Source organism: Mirounga angustirostris, unplaced genomic scaffold (genome assembly GCF_029215605.1).
Source record: "Mirounga angustirostris isolate CCGP_5_RB_7025 unplaced genomic scaffold, mMirAng1.0.hap1 SCAF_1, whole genome shotgun sequence".
NCBI classification, from domain to species: domain Eukaryota; kingdom Metazoa; phylum Chordata; class Mammalia; order Carnivora; family Phocidae; genus Mirounga; species Mirounga angustirostris.
In genome coordinates, this window is record NW_026991709.1 from 163,813,713 (window position 1) to 163,830,115 (window position 16,403).

The window sequence follows — 16,403 nt, forward strand, 5'->3', positions numbered from 1 at the left end:
GGCCTGGTTCTTGCCTAATCAAAAATAAATGAAGTTAAAGACAGCCCAGCAATTAGGCATGAGAATGCAATAAAGGCACGCAGACTTGAAAAGAAGTCAAACTTCTCTATTTGCAGATGACAGGATCTTGTATCTAGAAAATCCTAAGGGTTCTACAAGAAAATGATCAGAGCTAATAAAAGAGTGTGGGGGCCCTAGGTCCCCAGTTTGGGATGGGAGGGGCCCTGCTGCCACCTGGATCCACCTCCCCGTGGCATTTGCCAGCACACCTTCCTTCTAGGAAGCTCCTCGGCAGCAGAAGCCATGTCCTCATCAGTCTGACAGCCTCATCTGCCAGCTCTGCTTGGTGCGCAGTAGGTATGCATATCACAGGGCTTCATCAGGGATGGAATGATGGGGTGGGGGGGATAGTCTACTAACGAGAACACGTCTGTCCCTTTTGGCATGTACCAGAGTGATGGCATCACTCAGATGTGGGGTATGAGGATAATCTGGCAGGCACATGTTGTGGGTAGGGGGAAGGTTGTCCCCTTCCCTGCCGACAGCTCCCCATGCATCCAGTCCCCATCCTTTGCAAATCTGCAGAGGAGCCATCCTAGAAAGAAGAGCCCACTCTTCATGGCACAGGATTTGTCCACTCATCTTTGTTTACCATGCACCTGGCTCATAGTAGGTGTTTGGTTAATATTTGTTGAATGAATTTGCTGTGTGACTTTGAATACTTCTCTCAACCTCTCTGGATCTCCTCTGTTAAACAAGGGGGGTCTCACTAGATCAGAGGCTTTCTTTTTTTCTTTTTTTTTTTTTTTAAGATTTTATTTATTTATTTGAGAGAGAGAGAATGAGAGACAGAGACCACGAGAGGGAAGAGGGCAGAGGGAGAAGCAGACCCCCTGCTGAGCAGGGAGCCCGATGCGGGACTCGACCCCGGGACTCCAGGATCATGACCTGAGCCGAAGGCAGTCGCTTAACCAACTGAGCCACCCAGGCACCCCTAGATCAGAGGCTTTCAAACCTCCCACCAGTTCTCTTGGTAGCACAACTACTGGTTCTTACAAAAATTTATAATCATATAAAAGCAGGTTGCTCTGGTTGGAGGAGAGGAGTGGAGGTCCCAGAGTCCCATCTGCTTGGCTCTTCCCCTCACTCTTTGTCCCAGAATCCCCAGAAACCCCTCAGAATACAGTTTGATAACAATTGTGCTTGAGGAACCCTAAAGGTCCTTACGGCTATAAAATTCAGATTGCTCTTTAAGGAACATCTGCATTTTAAGAGAGTGACTCTGTAAAGGGAAAGCCCTTTCTGACACATTTGGACAACTATTATTGCATGTCTAATGTGCTTGAATGGTGGAACCTGAGGCCCCTAGATTGGAAGGGAGAGGTAGGGTTGTCTCGAGATGGAGGATGGATGCGTCCCAATGCCTTGACACCACATTGGGTAGAGAGTACCACTTGCTCTGCCTGGACTTGTTTGTAATTTGGCCCTGGCTACAGAGCATGTCAGCAGTCAGCAACCTGGACCACTGTACCTTCCTGTCAGCCTGCCATCTTTTTCCTACACGGGCATCTGCTTCATAAATGGTTGTCAAGAGAACCTTCCTAATCCAGGGAAGTTACAGCTGTGAATATGCAGCATGTTTCGGTTCCTTGTCCTGGCCCAACCCCGGCTTGTCCTTCACCCCCACCCTGGCCCCTGCCTCCAGCTACTTTGCTATTTCCCCAGTTCCTGAGCCCAGGGCATAGGTGTTAAAGAGAGGCTGTTAGTGCCCTATGCCATCAAAACAACCACACAATCATTGGCATATAGGATTAATGGACGATTTTAAGGAAAAACTGATATAATGATGTTCACAGTGACATTATTCAAAAGGTGGAAGCAACCCAAGTGTCCATCAACAAATGAGTGAATAAACCAAGTATGGTCTCTACCTACAATGGAATATTTATTATTCAGCCTCAAAAAGGAAGGAAATTCTGACCCTTGCTACAACAAAAATGAACCTAGAGGACATTGCGCCAAGTAAAATAGCCAGTCACAAAAGACATATATTGTGTGGTTCTATAGTTAAAGCACGTTTATAGAGAGAAAGTCAAGTGATGGTTGCAGGGGCTGGGGAAAGGCGGAATGGGGAGTTGGTGTTTGACGGGTACAGAGGTTCAGTTTTGTAAGATGAAAAAGGTTCTGACCAAGCAACTCCTTGCAACATTCCGGGGTAGGGTGTCTAACATGAAAGGATTCTTCAGCTGAAGGGGATCTTTAGAGGGAATCTTCCTGGGAATTCAAGGCAGATTGAATGTGAGTGCCTAGTAGAAGTAGGGCATGCACTGAATTGTTACATTTTACATTTTTTTACAAACACATATTCCCACCTCTAGATACTTGAGGGAGCAGCAACCCCAGTGACACCATCTGCCTTGATTTCTCCTCTCAGTTCAGTCAAGGAGTCAGGGGTTGGTCATCTCTTTCCTGCTCCCGGGGAAGCAGGATCGTGAAGGACACCGGCTAGGAAAAGGGACCCTCTGAGAAGCAGGGAACCCTTCCCAGGTAATTACCCTCCACTTGTCTGTTCCTTAAGCTCACACGACCTGGTAAAGTCAGTAGAGGCAAACAAAGCTTACAGGAGGCAGCCCAAGCCTAGAAGGGTAAAAGCAGCACCATGTCCCCTACATAAAACACCAGAAAGCAATTTACTGTCTCCGGCGCATTTTCACCTGCCACGGGCAGGCTCGGGAAGCGCTGAGGATTCCACACCTCTCACTGCCTGCTATTTCCCGGGGCTACTGGAGGCTCCACATGTTTGGAGGAAACACAAGTATGGGCAGGCTCAGCCTGGAGCACCCCAGGTTCCAGCAAGCAGCCTAACCCACCTCAGTGACAGTTCTTATGGGGGACGGGATTTTCAGGAGAATCAGGAGGCGTCAGACCTCAGAGAAGCGACTCTGCCAAGATCACACAGCAAGTCAGGGGCAGAGGTGGAGACAGCACTCAGGGCTTCTTATGCCCAGGTCTGCTTCTTTCCAGGACCACCAACTCACACTGAGAGCTCGTACGAGGGTCCGGGTGGGGTGCCAGGGGATGACATGCATTCTCCTACTAAATGGCCAGCACAATGCTAGGGGCTAAGTACTATTATGATTTCTTTTCCAGATAAGGAAACCAGGGCTGAGAGAGGTTAAATAACTTGCCAAAGGTCAGAGAGCTGACGGGAGGCAGACGCTGAATTTTTATCTGATTATATCTAACACCTCCTCCCTTATTTTAAAAGTGTGTATGTGTGTGTGTGTGTGGTTTTTTTTTTAAACAAGATATAAACACAGGAAACAGCACAAATCTAATGAGTTTACTCAATAGATGATTATAAGACACATACAACCCAGGTAAAGAAAGAGGACTTTGCCCCCCAACCCCCACCCTTGAAGCAAGCCTGACCAGTCCTGAACTCTGCCTCCTCCCTCTTTGCTCACGCTGTTCCTTTTTTCTGCACTACTCTTCTACAAAATCAGGACTGACCTACTGAGATCCTGCCCAACCCAGAGGCCCAGCCCAAGGTCTACCCCTCCTGAGACGCTTTCCTGATTCCTACTACCTGGCCTGGTCAGAACCTCTGTCATCTCTCAACAGGACAGGCTTTTGCACACCTCTCTCATTTTCTTTAGCACATTCTATCTGAATTTGTCGGTCTAAGTAATAATCATCTAAGGTCAGTCACCATTATTGAGGACTTTCATTGTGCTGGTCACCATGCAAAGAACTTAAATGCATTGTCTCATTTAACATGTAAACCTCTATAACCATGTCCATTTTAAAGACTTGGAAACTGAGGCTCAGAAATACTAAGAAGCTCAAGGTCACAGTTAGCAAGGAACAAAGCCAGGCATTCATTCCTCCAATCAATCAATCAATCAATCAATCAATCATTATTTATTAAGGACCTATAATATACTAGACATATACTAGATGTTGGGAAAATAGCAGGAATCAAGTCAGACAAATTCCCATCCACAAAGAGCTATCATTCTAGTGGGGAGACACAGTTCATTAAAAAAAAAAGTAAAATACTACATTAGGTGATAATGAGTGCTTTGAGAGAAAACAAGGGGATTATTATGTCTGGGGTAGGTGTGCTATTGTACAAAGGATGATCAGGGTGATGTGGTGGCATCTGAGCAGAGGCCTAAAGGAAGTGAGGGAATGAATCACGCAAAGATCTGGGAGAAAGAGCATGACAGGAGGAGGGAACAGCCTGGGCAAAGGCCCTGGACACATCCTTGACATGTTTGATAAACACCCAGGACATCAGTATGGCTGGAGCTGAGTAAGAGATGAAGGCAGAGAGGTGGTAGAGATGAGATCATCTGGGGCCTTACAGACATGGTAGATACTTTGGTTTCGACTTTGAGGGAGATGGGGAGCCACTGGAGGATGGCTCCTAGAACCCATGCTCTTCATTACTATGCTATACTTTCGGATCGTTACTTGAATGAGTGCCAAAAGGTACTTGCGGACATTTTTCTCATTAAAACCAGCAGGATGGCAGCCAGAGAGCCAAAAAAAAAACCAAACCCCAAAAAACCCCCAAAAAACAAGAGATAGCAAGATCTGAGCTTACAGGGCTGGCATGACCATCCCCTTGCTTGTCAGGAGGCTCTGTGGCCCCCACAGCACAGGACTGGTTGGGGTGCTGGGGTGACCTGAGTGTGTCCTCTAACTGGACTTGGCAAAGTGTAAACTTCCCAGGCCTGTCCCTGGGAAGGTCTCAGCCCCTCCATGAAATGTGTCCTAGAGGCAGAGAGAAAAGGCAATTTCTGTAATGACTCACTGGAGAGAAATGAAAATTGTGTCCAGGCTGGAAAACAATCCATTTGAAAGTCACACATTTGCCTCCAGAATATATATATATGTATATATATATATATATATATATATATATATACATATACATACACATCTCTAACTCCAGGGTGCTCTGCTCATGGGATCCCGGGGTCTTCGGGGGACTAAATGAATATACCAAAAATAATAAGTTTATTCAGTGCTTACTATGTCCCGGGTGCATACACTATTTCATTTTGTCCTCAAGGCAGTTTTGCAGGTAGGGATTATGAGCCCCATTTAAGGGATGGAAAACCAAAGCCAAAGCCACAGAGCTGCTAACGGCAGAGGGGAGATTCAAATCCAGGTCATCTAAGGCTAAGGCCTTTGCTCTACCCATTAACAGCTGGACTGGATGTGATCTGCCTTGTGTTGACACCGGGATAGGATCCAGAGGCAAGCAAGACAAACCCCTACCCTCCAGAAGTTGTACCTACAGACTACCTAGGCATGTAGCTGAGTGATGATGGACAGGTAATTCGAGTCAGCCTCCCAATTTGAGCTCCATCTCTTATTAGCTGAGCCTCAGGATCGTCCTCTGTAAAATGGAGCTAATAATTCTTTCCTTGTAGGGATGGATGTCCACTGAGACAATACATAGAAAGTGTACCGAACAGAGAGCTTCGCATGTAGCAAGCCCTCAATAAACAACTGGGTTTATTGGCTACCACTGGAGAGACAAAACTCACGTTAAAAATGATGATCTAGCCCTCTGGTTCTCAAACTTGTCTTCATGGAAGATGCTATGAATTGCACGCTTGTGTCCCCCCGATTCATATGTCAAAGCCCTAACGTCCAATGTGATGGTATTTGGAGATGGGGCTTTTAGGAGGTAATTCGATTTAGATGAGGTCATGAGATTGGAGCCCCCATGATGGGATGAGTGCCTTTATAAGATGAAGAAAAGACACCAGAGAGTCGTCTCTCCACCGTGTGAGGACGCAGTGAGAAGGTGGCTGTCTGCAAGCCAGGAAGAGAACTCTCGCCAAGAAGCAGACCATACTGACACTCTGATCTTGGGCTTCCTAACCTTCAGAACTGTGAGACGTTCTGTTTATGCACCCAGTCTGCGGTACTTTGTTGTGGCAGTCTGAGCTAAGACAGAAGAGATTCTGGAAGTCACCAGGGCTATTATTAGCCAAACACTGAAAACTGATAGATGAAATCCCTTCATACAGACCAGAAGCAGTTTTACTACCAGATCAGATGTGCCAAGAAAAGAATCAAGAATCTCTCCACAATGAAAAATTACCACCACAAATAAATAATTTCCAAATCTCTTTGTTAAGTACAGTGGACCCTTGAACGACATGGGGGTCAGGGGCACCAACCCCCTGTGCTGTCAAAAGCCCATGTTTGACTCCCCCAAAACTGAACTCCTAATAGCCTACTGTTAGCTGGAAGCCTTACTGAAAATGTGAGCAGTCAGTTAACCCATATTTTACATGTGTATTATATACAGTATTCTTATAGTAAGCTAGAGAAAAGAATATGGTAAGAAAATCATAAGGAAGAGAAAATACATTTACAGCGCTGTACTGTAAAAAAATCCATATGTGAGTGGACTCATCAGTTCAAACCTGTGTTGTTCTAGGGGCAACTGTGTTTCTTAATTGGGCTTTTTTATTGTCGTATCCCTATGAGGCAGGTGAGTGTGCCGGAAGCTGGCATCTCACAGCTGGGGTGGTGTAAATTAGACCTCTCTTCCAGGGCAGTTTCGTGATTTTTTTTTTTTTTTTTTTTTTTTTTTTTTTTTTACTCAAAGTCTTTAAAACATACCTCCTTCCGTCAGCAGGTTTACTTCTGAGAATCCTTCATCCCACAGCATCCAAAAAGGTGTTCACCTTAGCTGTTTATATTCTTAGAAAAGCAGAAGCTATCTAAACAACAATCATTATGGGACTGGTTAAGTACTGGCCCATAAGAACACTGAGAACATATGCAGCTGTTAGTAATGATGTGGCTTTCTCTGTGAATGTGGGAAGATGTTCCCGGCTGTCAAATAAAGAAGGTTACAGAATGGTATGTAACCGTATTATGCAAAATTGGAGGAATGTATATCCTTGGAGAAAAGTTCCCTGAAAATTCACAGTTGGTTTTACGTTGGTAGAAAGATTTTAAGTGACTTTTTTAAAAGCATTTGATTTAATAGAGAGTATTGCGTCAGGACAAGTTATGCAAAAAAACAAAAACAAAAACAATTTAAAATTGATTTAAAGAAGTGTTAAGGGAAGAACAGGTAGAACAGGGAGTAAAGAGACATGAAAATATTGCGAAGGGAGTGTGAAAGTTTTTTTTTTTTTTTAAAGATTTTATTTATTCATTCATGAGAGACAGAGAGAGAGAGGCAGAGGGAGAAGCAGGCTCCCAAGGAGCAGGGAGCCTGATGCGGGACTCGATCCCAGGACCCCAGGATCATGACCTGAGCCAAAGGCAGACGCTTAACCATCTGAGCCACCCAGGTACCCGGGAGTGTGAAAGTTTTAAAGATTTAAATTCTTCTCTGCCGTGCTCCTGTGTATGCTCCACAAAGTGGGAAGACTGTTCTCACCTTTAAACAATAAACTTCTGAATGAGGAAAGCTCCCCCTTTTGTTTATCTGCTGACCTAGTTTCAGTGGTCCACAACACCCACCCTTTTTTTTTTTAAGATTTTTTTTTTTTTATTTGAGAGAGAGAATGAGAGAGAGAGAGCACGAGAGAGGGAGAGGCAGACTCCCCACTGAACAGGGAGCCCGATGTGGGACTCGATCCCGGGGCTCCAGGATCATGACCTGAGCTGAAGGCAGTCGCTTAACCAACTGAGCCACCCAGGAGCCCAACACCCACCCTTCTTGAGAGCTGTCAGGGCACAGGCTAGACAGACCCCCTGGACCTGTAGGGATGGCCACTCTCCTTCTTTGGGTCTTACAATGGCTCCCCATCCCCCAACCCCCCAATGTGTGCATATTGAAGGTTCCCTTTGTAAAGACTGTGCTAATTTTGTGAATCTTCTTAAAACCACTCTGGAAGGGAGGCCTTTTGACTACCACCCCCCCTCCATTTTATAGACTAAAAAACCAAGACTCAGAGAGGTAGTCTTGTCCAAGGTCACACGGCCAGTACGTTAGAAAAACTCAGACTCCAGCCCAGGTCTGTCTGAGTCTTGAACACCCCACTCTAAACCTCTGCTGAGTTTTGACTTAACTTGGCCTTGAAGGCTTGGCATGACTCGCTTCTACCTGCCTTTCCTGCCTCTCCCTGCCCACCCCCACCCCCCGCCCACCACTGCCACTCCCTGCCCACCATCCACCCCTGACCCCTAACTTCAATACATCCAAGTATCTCACACCTCCATGTCGCTGCTCCTGTTGTTCCCCACCTCCAGGAATGCCCTTTCCCCTGCAAATCTCCAGAGACTTCCATCCGTCCTTCAACTCCCCAGCCAAGTGCGCCCCACACTCCACTCCTCTGGGGTTCCCTCCATCACAGCACCTCCACCCTGCTGGCATTGTCTGTCCTCCTGTCTGCTCCTTCCTACGAATCTTCATGCCCCTTGAGGTTACAGACAGCGTTTTCTGCCCCAGGCGCTGGGCACAGGGCCTGGTCCCCAGCAATCACCTGGGAATTATAGAGCGACTTGACTAGGGAGCTTGAAAATCAGGTAAGGAACCAGACAGACATAGTGTGAGTCCCAGTTCCACACCACACCAGCTGTGTGACCCTGGGCAAGTCACTCTACCTCTCTGAGCCTCAGTTTCTGCATCTGTAAATTGTTGTGGGGACGAAATAACATAATTATAGGCAAAGAGCTTGGCACATTGAACACACAACAAATCCTAGCTATGATCATGATGGTGTCAGTCGAGTAATTTATTTATAAATGAATATGGCCACAGATGCAGGGGGAGCCAGGTGGTGGGAGGACAGGGAGTCAGGTACTGAAAGGAAGTCCAGGCCAGCAGGCCGATTTTGGTATCCAAGGATGGGAAAACAGCCAACCAACAAGTGTCAGCAGTCAGCTGCTGGGTGTACCCCCGCTTCCAGCCAGGTGGACCACAGGGACAGGGCATCCAGGACCTGAGTAAAGTCTGACTCCAAGACAGCCGACCTCTGGCAGCAGCAGAGAGAAGTTTGTGAGCCTAGGGTTTGGGTAGAGTGGGGAAGTGGCCGAGCTACTGAAAATGTCCCACATTCATGCGCCAGGGGCTTGCTAAGTGCTAAGTGCTTTCCATGCCTCATTTTGTCTCCACAGCAACCTTAACGGGTGATGCTCTTTGTGTCCCCTTTCACAGAGGAGGAAACTGAGGCCCAGACGGGTTAAGAAACTTGCCCAAAGACCCAGATGGTGAAGGTGGAGCCAGGATTTGAAGCCAGGCAGTCTGGTTCCAGAAAACTGCTCAGACCCTCCAGCCCCACATCGAGGGACCTGGGCAGGGCAAAGCCCAGGGGTGGGGGCCCAGGGCCCCAGAACCAGGGGATCCCCACGTCAGGGATTATGTGAGCTGAGCAGTTTCTGCACAGTGTGTTCTACCTGGGGTGGGTTGTGCTTCTCCAGCAGGAAGAATTTATCCCTGGAGAGCGGCCAGATACAGCTTGGGGGGCGGCAGTGCATACATTTCCCACATCCTCAGCCCTACCTCCTGGGAAGAGAGGCACCGATGAGAGTCCTGTGTCACCAGCGAAATTGCCTCCAAATTGCCTTCTTCATTAACTGTACAAATTTGCATCTTAATTAGGCTTAATGGAATACAATTACCAGACCCCAAGTTTCATCCTCTCTGATTCCCAAGCAAGGGTGCCACAGAGGAAGGCCAGAAGCCAAAAACATGGTGCCGAGGAGAGCCGGGCTGGGCTTGCCCCGCAGGAAATCTCGCACCTGGAAGAGGAGGGTCGAGGCAGGGGTGGTGGGGAGATGGTAGTCGGGGTGTCCAGGCCCCTGAGATGAGAAGCTGAGGATAGCCTGGGCTTTGGATGTGGCAGGAAACTGGGCTCCACCTCTGACCAGCTGTGGGACTGCAGCGGTCTGCTCTCTTTGAGCCTCAGTTTTCTCCTGCAAAAAATGGGACAGTGAAAACATTTGCCACTGGGTGGCTTCTGGGATCAAATGAGATCACATGTATGACAACACCTGGCCCAGAACCTAGTATCTAGTTTGTTCTCTTTCTCATGCCGTCTCTTTCTACGCTGCGGACTCAGGAGGTCATGCGGAGCCGAGCCCCGCCTACCCCTTCCTGATTCAGTGAGTATGATCTTGCATCATCCCCTCCATGCTCTAGCCACACACTCCTCCGAGTCCTTGGAAAGCTCTAAGCTCTTTCCTGCCTCAAGGGCTTTGCAAGTGCTCTTCCCTCTGCTTGGATCACCTGGCCCCTGACTCTCTGCTTTAATACTCATGCTTCCAATCTGCACTCAAGTGTCACCTCCTCCAGGAAGCCTTCCCTAGCCCCTACTACACTCTCCTAACACCCTTTATCTGTGGGATTATTTTACTAGGGCCCCTCTCTCCTCTGCTAGACAATAAGCTCCCTGAGTGTGGGAAAAACTTCCATCGTGTCCTCTGCTGTTTCTCCAGCTCCTGGTTTAGGGTTTATCACACAGGTCCTTCCTTCATGTTTGTTTAATGTGCACATCTCCCTGAGCCACACTGAATTCATCTGTCAAATGGGAATCATACCCACCCTCACGTCACGGTGTTGTGAAATGATTAAACAATTTTTGGTACACAATAGGTCCCCTTGGACCATCACTCCATGCCCCCATTCGTTTTGATTAAGGAAGAGTCAGACGCAGGTGTAGCTCAAAGAGCAGCTGGCTAAGGGACAGCAGAACGTAGAGGGAGCCTGGAGGCTGACACCACATGGATCAGGATGAAAAATCTGGAAGGAACCTTAGAAATGATCCAATTAATTTGTTCCCAAACAAAGGCTCCTTTAGATCTTCCCACCATGAAATAATTTCATCTACCACAAAACTACATGAATTAAGGGAAAGTACACTCTCCCAGCTTTGAATTACTCAAAGGCATTCTGTTTTATCGGCCTGGTGCTGCCCAGTGTGAGGGGAGCCGTGCGGAGACACCTTGCCAAGCAACTCCAGCAAAAAGGAAGGCCCGCGGGGCCTGGGCTGCAGGAAAATGATTTCCTTTAGCTTCCCAAAATGTTAACAACAGCCTCTGGAGGCCGGGTACAAGGGCCAGAGTTAAGAGTTGCATGGGACCACACAAAGGAAAAAGCTCTCTGCTTTTATTTTTCCAAGCTCGACCTGCTTCCTGTTGGCAGCTCAGCAAGTGCATCACTCCAGCCTGGTGAGGACAGCTTTCTGCCCAGAAGGCTCCCTCTCAGGGGGCAGTGACAGCCTTGGTAACACCTGCAACTTACAGATAGCGCTCGTCCTACAGAGTCTGAGGCTGTGTTGACTTTTCAGCCTGTTTCTTGGAAGGCCCACATCTGACCTTATGTCCTCATGAAACTTTACAGAGATTTCCTGTTCTGATCCCCACTCTTATGGCACGCCCCAAAGTATCCAGTACTCGGCCACTTCCTCTTGGCTCCTCTCCCACTCGCCATTCTCTGTCCCTTCTGCTACCCTCCACCATCTCTCTGGGTTCATCTCTGCTTTGATCCAACTGCACAGTTACTCAGCATCCATTAAACCCTGTGCCCTTTCACAGCCCGGGGGCAGGTGCATGTTCCCTCTGCTTGGCCGCCAAAAGGTCTTCCTCATAGGAGAACCTGGCGATCCCTTACACAGGCAGCAGGGTTTTCCCTGCACTCCCCAGTAGTTCCTGCTGTCACCAGAGCCTGCCTGTTGCAGTGCCTCTCGAACTGGAGGCCAGTGGTTTATTGGCACATCTGCCTCCCCTTCTGCACTGAAGGCTCTTCTGAGAAACACACTATTCCTCCGTGCCCCCTAGCTCCAGCTCCGGACAGGGCTGGTAGGCACGGGGCACGGGGGCAGGGCGGGGGAGGTTGGATGTTTTTGTCTAGCTCAGTGGATTCCCTAAAACTGCCCACAGATGTAAAGAGGGCAGGAGTGCCTTTCTGGGGAGAGACCATCGAAGGGATCTATTCCCCTGCAAAGGTAAAGAACCTCCACCCTAGACCCAGGGTGTCTCCATGGAAGGGAATGTGTCAGATTCTTTCCTGTAATGCACAGCCCTGCACAGAGCAGACCCTTAATATAAAATACTATCAAGTCATGGAGTTTTTTTGAGTTGGAGATTTAATCCAACCTTCCCATTTTACAGGTGGAAAAGCTGAGCCCCAGAGCAGGAAAATGACTTACTCATCTGTCAGTCAGTTGGAATGCTTAGGGGAAACGCCTTCTCTCTCATGATAGGAAGTAGAGATGTTAATATTAATGAACTAGTTAATTAATATTAATTGATTCCCCAATCATTTTTAAGCACCTACTATGTGCAGGGTATAACTGGGGGGATATAGAAATGACCGACACACAGGCCCTCCTCTTGGGGAGCTCATCAGCAACCAGGAGAGAAGACGCACACATGGATTATCAAGATACACAGATAGAAGAGTCCAGAAGAAGGAGGAATGACTTCCTGGGAGGCTGGGGCGGGGCGGGGGGGCAGGGCGCAGGTGGCACTTTGGGAAGGCTTTGTGCAGAAGTGGTATCCAATCTGTGCACAAAAGATATCCCAGACCCCCCAATGCTGGAGCCAGAGCCCACGCCTCTGCTCTATTCCCCACTCGGTCCCAGACTGTACTATCTCTCCATGGTACAGTGTAATCGTTAGGATGATTTAGGCTAAAAGTAACAGAAAACCCCAACTCACTCGGCTTATGTAATAAGGAAATATATTCTCACCCTAACAAGAAGTCCTGAGTTAGGGCAGCTCCAGGGTTGAATTCAACATCTCAAGGACATCATCAAGGACTTCAGTCTTGTCCATCTTTTGGCTCGGCCATCCTTTTTTTTTTTATTATGTTATGTTAATCACCATACATTACATCATTAGTTTTTGATGTAGTGTTCCATGATTCATTGTTGGCATATAACACCCAGTGCTCCATGCAGAACGTGCCCTCTTTAATACCCATCACCAGGCTAACCCATCCCCCCACCCCCCTCCCCTCTAGAGCCCTCAGTTTGTTTTTCAGAGTCCATAGTCTCTCATGGTTCGTCTCCCCCTCTGATTCCCCCCCTTCATTCTTCCCTTCCTGCTATCTTCTTCTTCTTTTTTTTTTTATTTTTAACATATAATGTATTATTTGTTTCAGAGGTACAGGTCTGTGATTCAACAGTCTTACAAAATTCACAGCGCTCACCATAACACATACCCTACATCCTTAATGTCCGTCAGGAATATCCTCAAACCTGATCACCTCCTGGTCTCAAGATGGCTGCCATTGGCTTAGAGGTCACACCCAGACAAGACAACATCCTGAGGAAGAACCATCCCTCTCCATGTGTGTCTTCCTTACTGGGAGTTAGCCAGGCAGGGAAATTGCAGGCGGCAGGAACAGTGCGTGCAAAGGCCCTGAGGTGAATGAGAGAGAGAGAGAGATGACTCTTGGGACTGGCAGCATGCTTCATGCATAAGTGCAAGACCTCTGAGTCAAAGAGATTTACTTTCCAATCCTGAGGTCAGTACTAATGGGGAATATGACCACAGGCAAACTGCTTGACCTTTCAGTGCCCGAACTGTTTCATCCATAAATAATATAGGGTTAATAATACATGTCTAACAGGGTGTGTGGCTCAAATAAGGTCAAGTCCATAAACCTCTCACCACAATGTAAATTCTCAATTATCATAATTATCATGTTGTGAGGATTGGACCCTACAATGAAGAGGTGCACGGAGAGAGATGGGTGGGGCCCAACTGGCTCCTCCCCCTGGTTCTCTAAGGCAGACAGGCTGGACTTGGGCCACCCAAAAAGTGGCCACAGCCTCGTGTGACCAGTAAGCCCTTGAATGTGGTGGGTCTGAATTGAGATGGGTTCTAAGTATAAAATACACACAGGTTTGAAGACTTAGCCCCACGCCCCCCAATGTAAAATATCTGATCATTATCTTCATAATTGTTTACAGTGGTTACACGTTGAAACGATAGTATTTTGGATATATTGGATTAGATAAAATATGCTATTGAAGTGAATTGTACCTGTCTCTTTTCACTTTTTAAAATGTGGCTACTAGGATATTTACAATTACGTTTGTGGCTGGGATCCTATTTCTACTGGATAGTGGCGGGCTAAGCACATCATCCCACTGCAAAGGTCAAGAAACACAAACACGAACACATTCAACGCCTGCCTGCCTTCTGTGGTTAAGAGGGTACTGTGGGGACGAGGGACGCGGCATCAACTCCTTGGCCAGCGCTCATTCCACTCTCTCTCCTCTCACTCACTTAGCTGATGTGATGGCGGTGGCACTCCCCACCCCACCCCAGCTCTCTTGTTTTTCAGTCTCTGGTCTGTCCTTAGTTTGTCTAGCCTGTCTTCTCCAGGTCCCCAGCTTCTTCTTTGCTTAACGAGCCCCACTTCTTGGAACCGTTGACAAGTGGCACTCTCGATACACAGACAGGGAGGGAGGACTGTTCAAGCAGCTGATTACTGTTCTGTGAGAGGTGGACTGAGCCCTAAATACTGGCCTTGCAGCCAGCTCTGGGGGTGGGGGGATGGGAGAGGAGCTCATCAGCTGGGTCCCCAAGACCACTGATACTCGAGGGCTCCAAACACACATGGGGGCGCCTGGGTGGCTCAGTCGGTTAAGCATCTGATTTTGGCTTGGGACATGATCCCAGGGTCCTGGGATTGAATCCCACATTGGGCTCCCTGCTCAGAGGGGAGTCTGCTTCTCCCTCTGCCCCTCCCCCCCACTTTTACGCCCGCACTTACACTCTCTCTCCTGCCCTCTCTCACAAAAATAAATAAATAAAATCTTTAAAAAAAAACCCCAAAACAAAAGATAAAATAAACACATATGAAGACCCCCACCCTTCCAGGGCACAGTGTCAGGAATCCTTGATGGCTACTGCACTGTCACCATCTTCAGTTTGGGGACATCTCCAGCGGGAAGTCTCAGATGCCTGAGACTCAACCCATTTGAGCTGTTTCATCACCTGTAGCAAACGCTTCTGGTGCCCCACCCATACATCTTTGGTCTACTCTGAGACAGCTGTCTACACCACCAGAGAAAGTTCTCTCTCCACCCCCAATGAGGAGTAGGATGGACGTGCTGGAGAGTTAGCACCCCAGGAGCGACACGCAACCAGCTTCAGGGGACCACGCTCAGGCATGACCCAGAGTCTGTCCCTGGTTCCCAGGCAGGCTGAGGCACTGCCCACAGCAGTGATCCGTGCACCAACACACCTTGTGTCAACATTCTTCCTTGCCCTGGCTCATTTCCCACTCCTACCTGGAATACCTAACAAAGTGCTTACCCAAATCCTTGCCTCAAGCTCTGCTTTGAGGAGAACCCAAACTAAGTCATCATCTTTCCCCCAAACTACATCTTGTTCCATGGATGGCATTGCTCTCCTCTCAGATGCTGTGCCTAGAAAACTGGGAACCACCCCTGACTTTCCCCTCCAGCTCACCTCTTGTATTCCAACCATCTCTAAGTGCTGCCCATTCTGCCTCCTAAATGCTTCTCAATTCCATCTACTTCTCTGGGTCATTTTGCCACCATTTCTGGGCTGGGCCCCCACTGTCTCTCATCTGGACAGCTGCTCTAGACTTCTGTATCCCTGCCTTAACTTTTGATCCTAAATCTGCCCAGACCTGCCAAGCCCTGCCAGTATCTCTAAATACTTCCTGGACAACTCCTCTTGGAGGTGCACCTCAAACTTGGCGTTTCCAAACCTCCTTCTGGGGCACCTACATCAGTGACTGGTTCCCCCCGACCTTATCAGCCACATGCCTGGAAAGCAGGAAGTCACCCTCAGTAATTCTCTTTCCTTTACACCCCATTTCTGCCTTGGAAATTTCTTACACATCAACCCTCACCTATTGTTTTCATGTCACTGCCTCCGTTCAGGTGGCCCACGTCTCCCAACAGGAATACTCTGACTCTCTCCTAACTGGTCTGTCTGCCTCCATTCTCGCCCTCCCTGATCCCTTCTCTGTTGCTCTTGGAGGGATTTTCCTAAGATGCCAATCAGATCATGCCACCAGTCCTGACTCTTCACTGGCTCCCCATCTCCTCCAGGATGAATTCCATAAAGATCCCTTATAATGTGGGTCCAAACAGCCTTCACTTCCATCTTCCCCCACAAAGCCCATGGCTGAAGCCCCCCCCACCGACTATTTATACTCTTTCTTGCCTTGGGCCTTAAGGCTGTAAGGGGTGGGGCCAGGGATGGGGGTCTCCCTCGTCAGCTCAGTCAGACATTTCAACAGGAAGTCCCCACTCTCCTCTTCTCCATCCCAGAGAATGGCACCACCATCCAGCCGCACATCCAACCTAGAAGTCAGGCAAAACCAGATGTCCAATCCACTGCAACAGTTATTATAATACTAAGAGATGGGTCTCGCAGTCATTCATATGCTCTTGGCATTTAGTTCCTTCTTAAAAATCCTG

General features: G+C 48.1%; 1 protein-coding gene across 9 annotated transcripts in view; it reads right to left on the bottom strand.

The window, feature by feature from the left end:
• The window catches only part of HRH1 (histamine receptor H1), an 82,926-nt gene that overhangs the window by 24,021 nt on the left and 42,502 nt on the right, over positions 1-16,403 (bottom strand). For 3 of the 9 annotated variants that reach the window (XM_054504592.2, XM_054504591.2, XM_064592334.1), the window contains one exon: positions 13,157-13,356. The exons of 4 other annotated variants lie outside the window; for them this stretch is intronic. Coding sequence is in view for 1 of the 5 variants with exons in the window: in XM_045861838.3 (XP_045717794.1) it covers positions 6,655-6,703 (49 nt within the window). In the remaining 4 variants the exon portion in view is untranslated. Of the gene's footprint in view, positions 1-6,654; positions 7,724-12,683; positions 12,934-13,156; positions 13,357-16,403 lie in introns of those variants that run through there. 2 more of the 9 variants (XM_054504594.2, XM_045861838.3) reach the window with 2 other exon arrangements.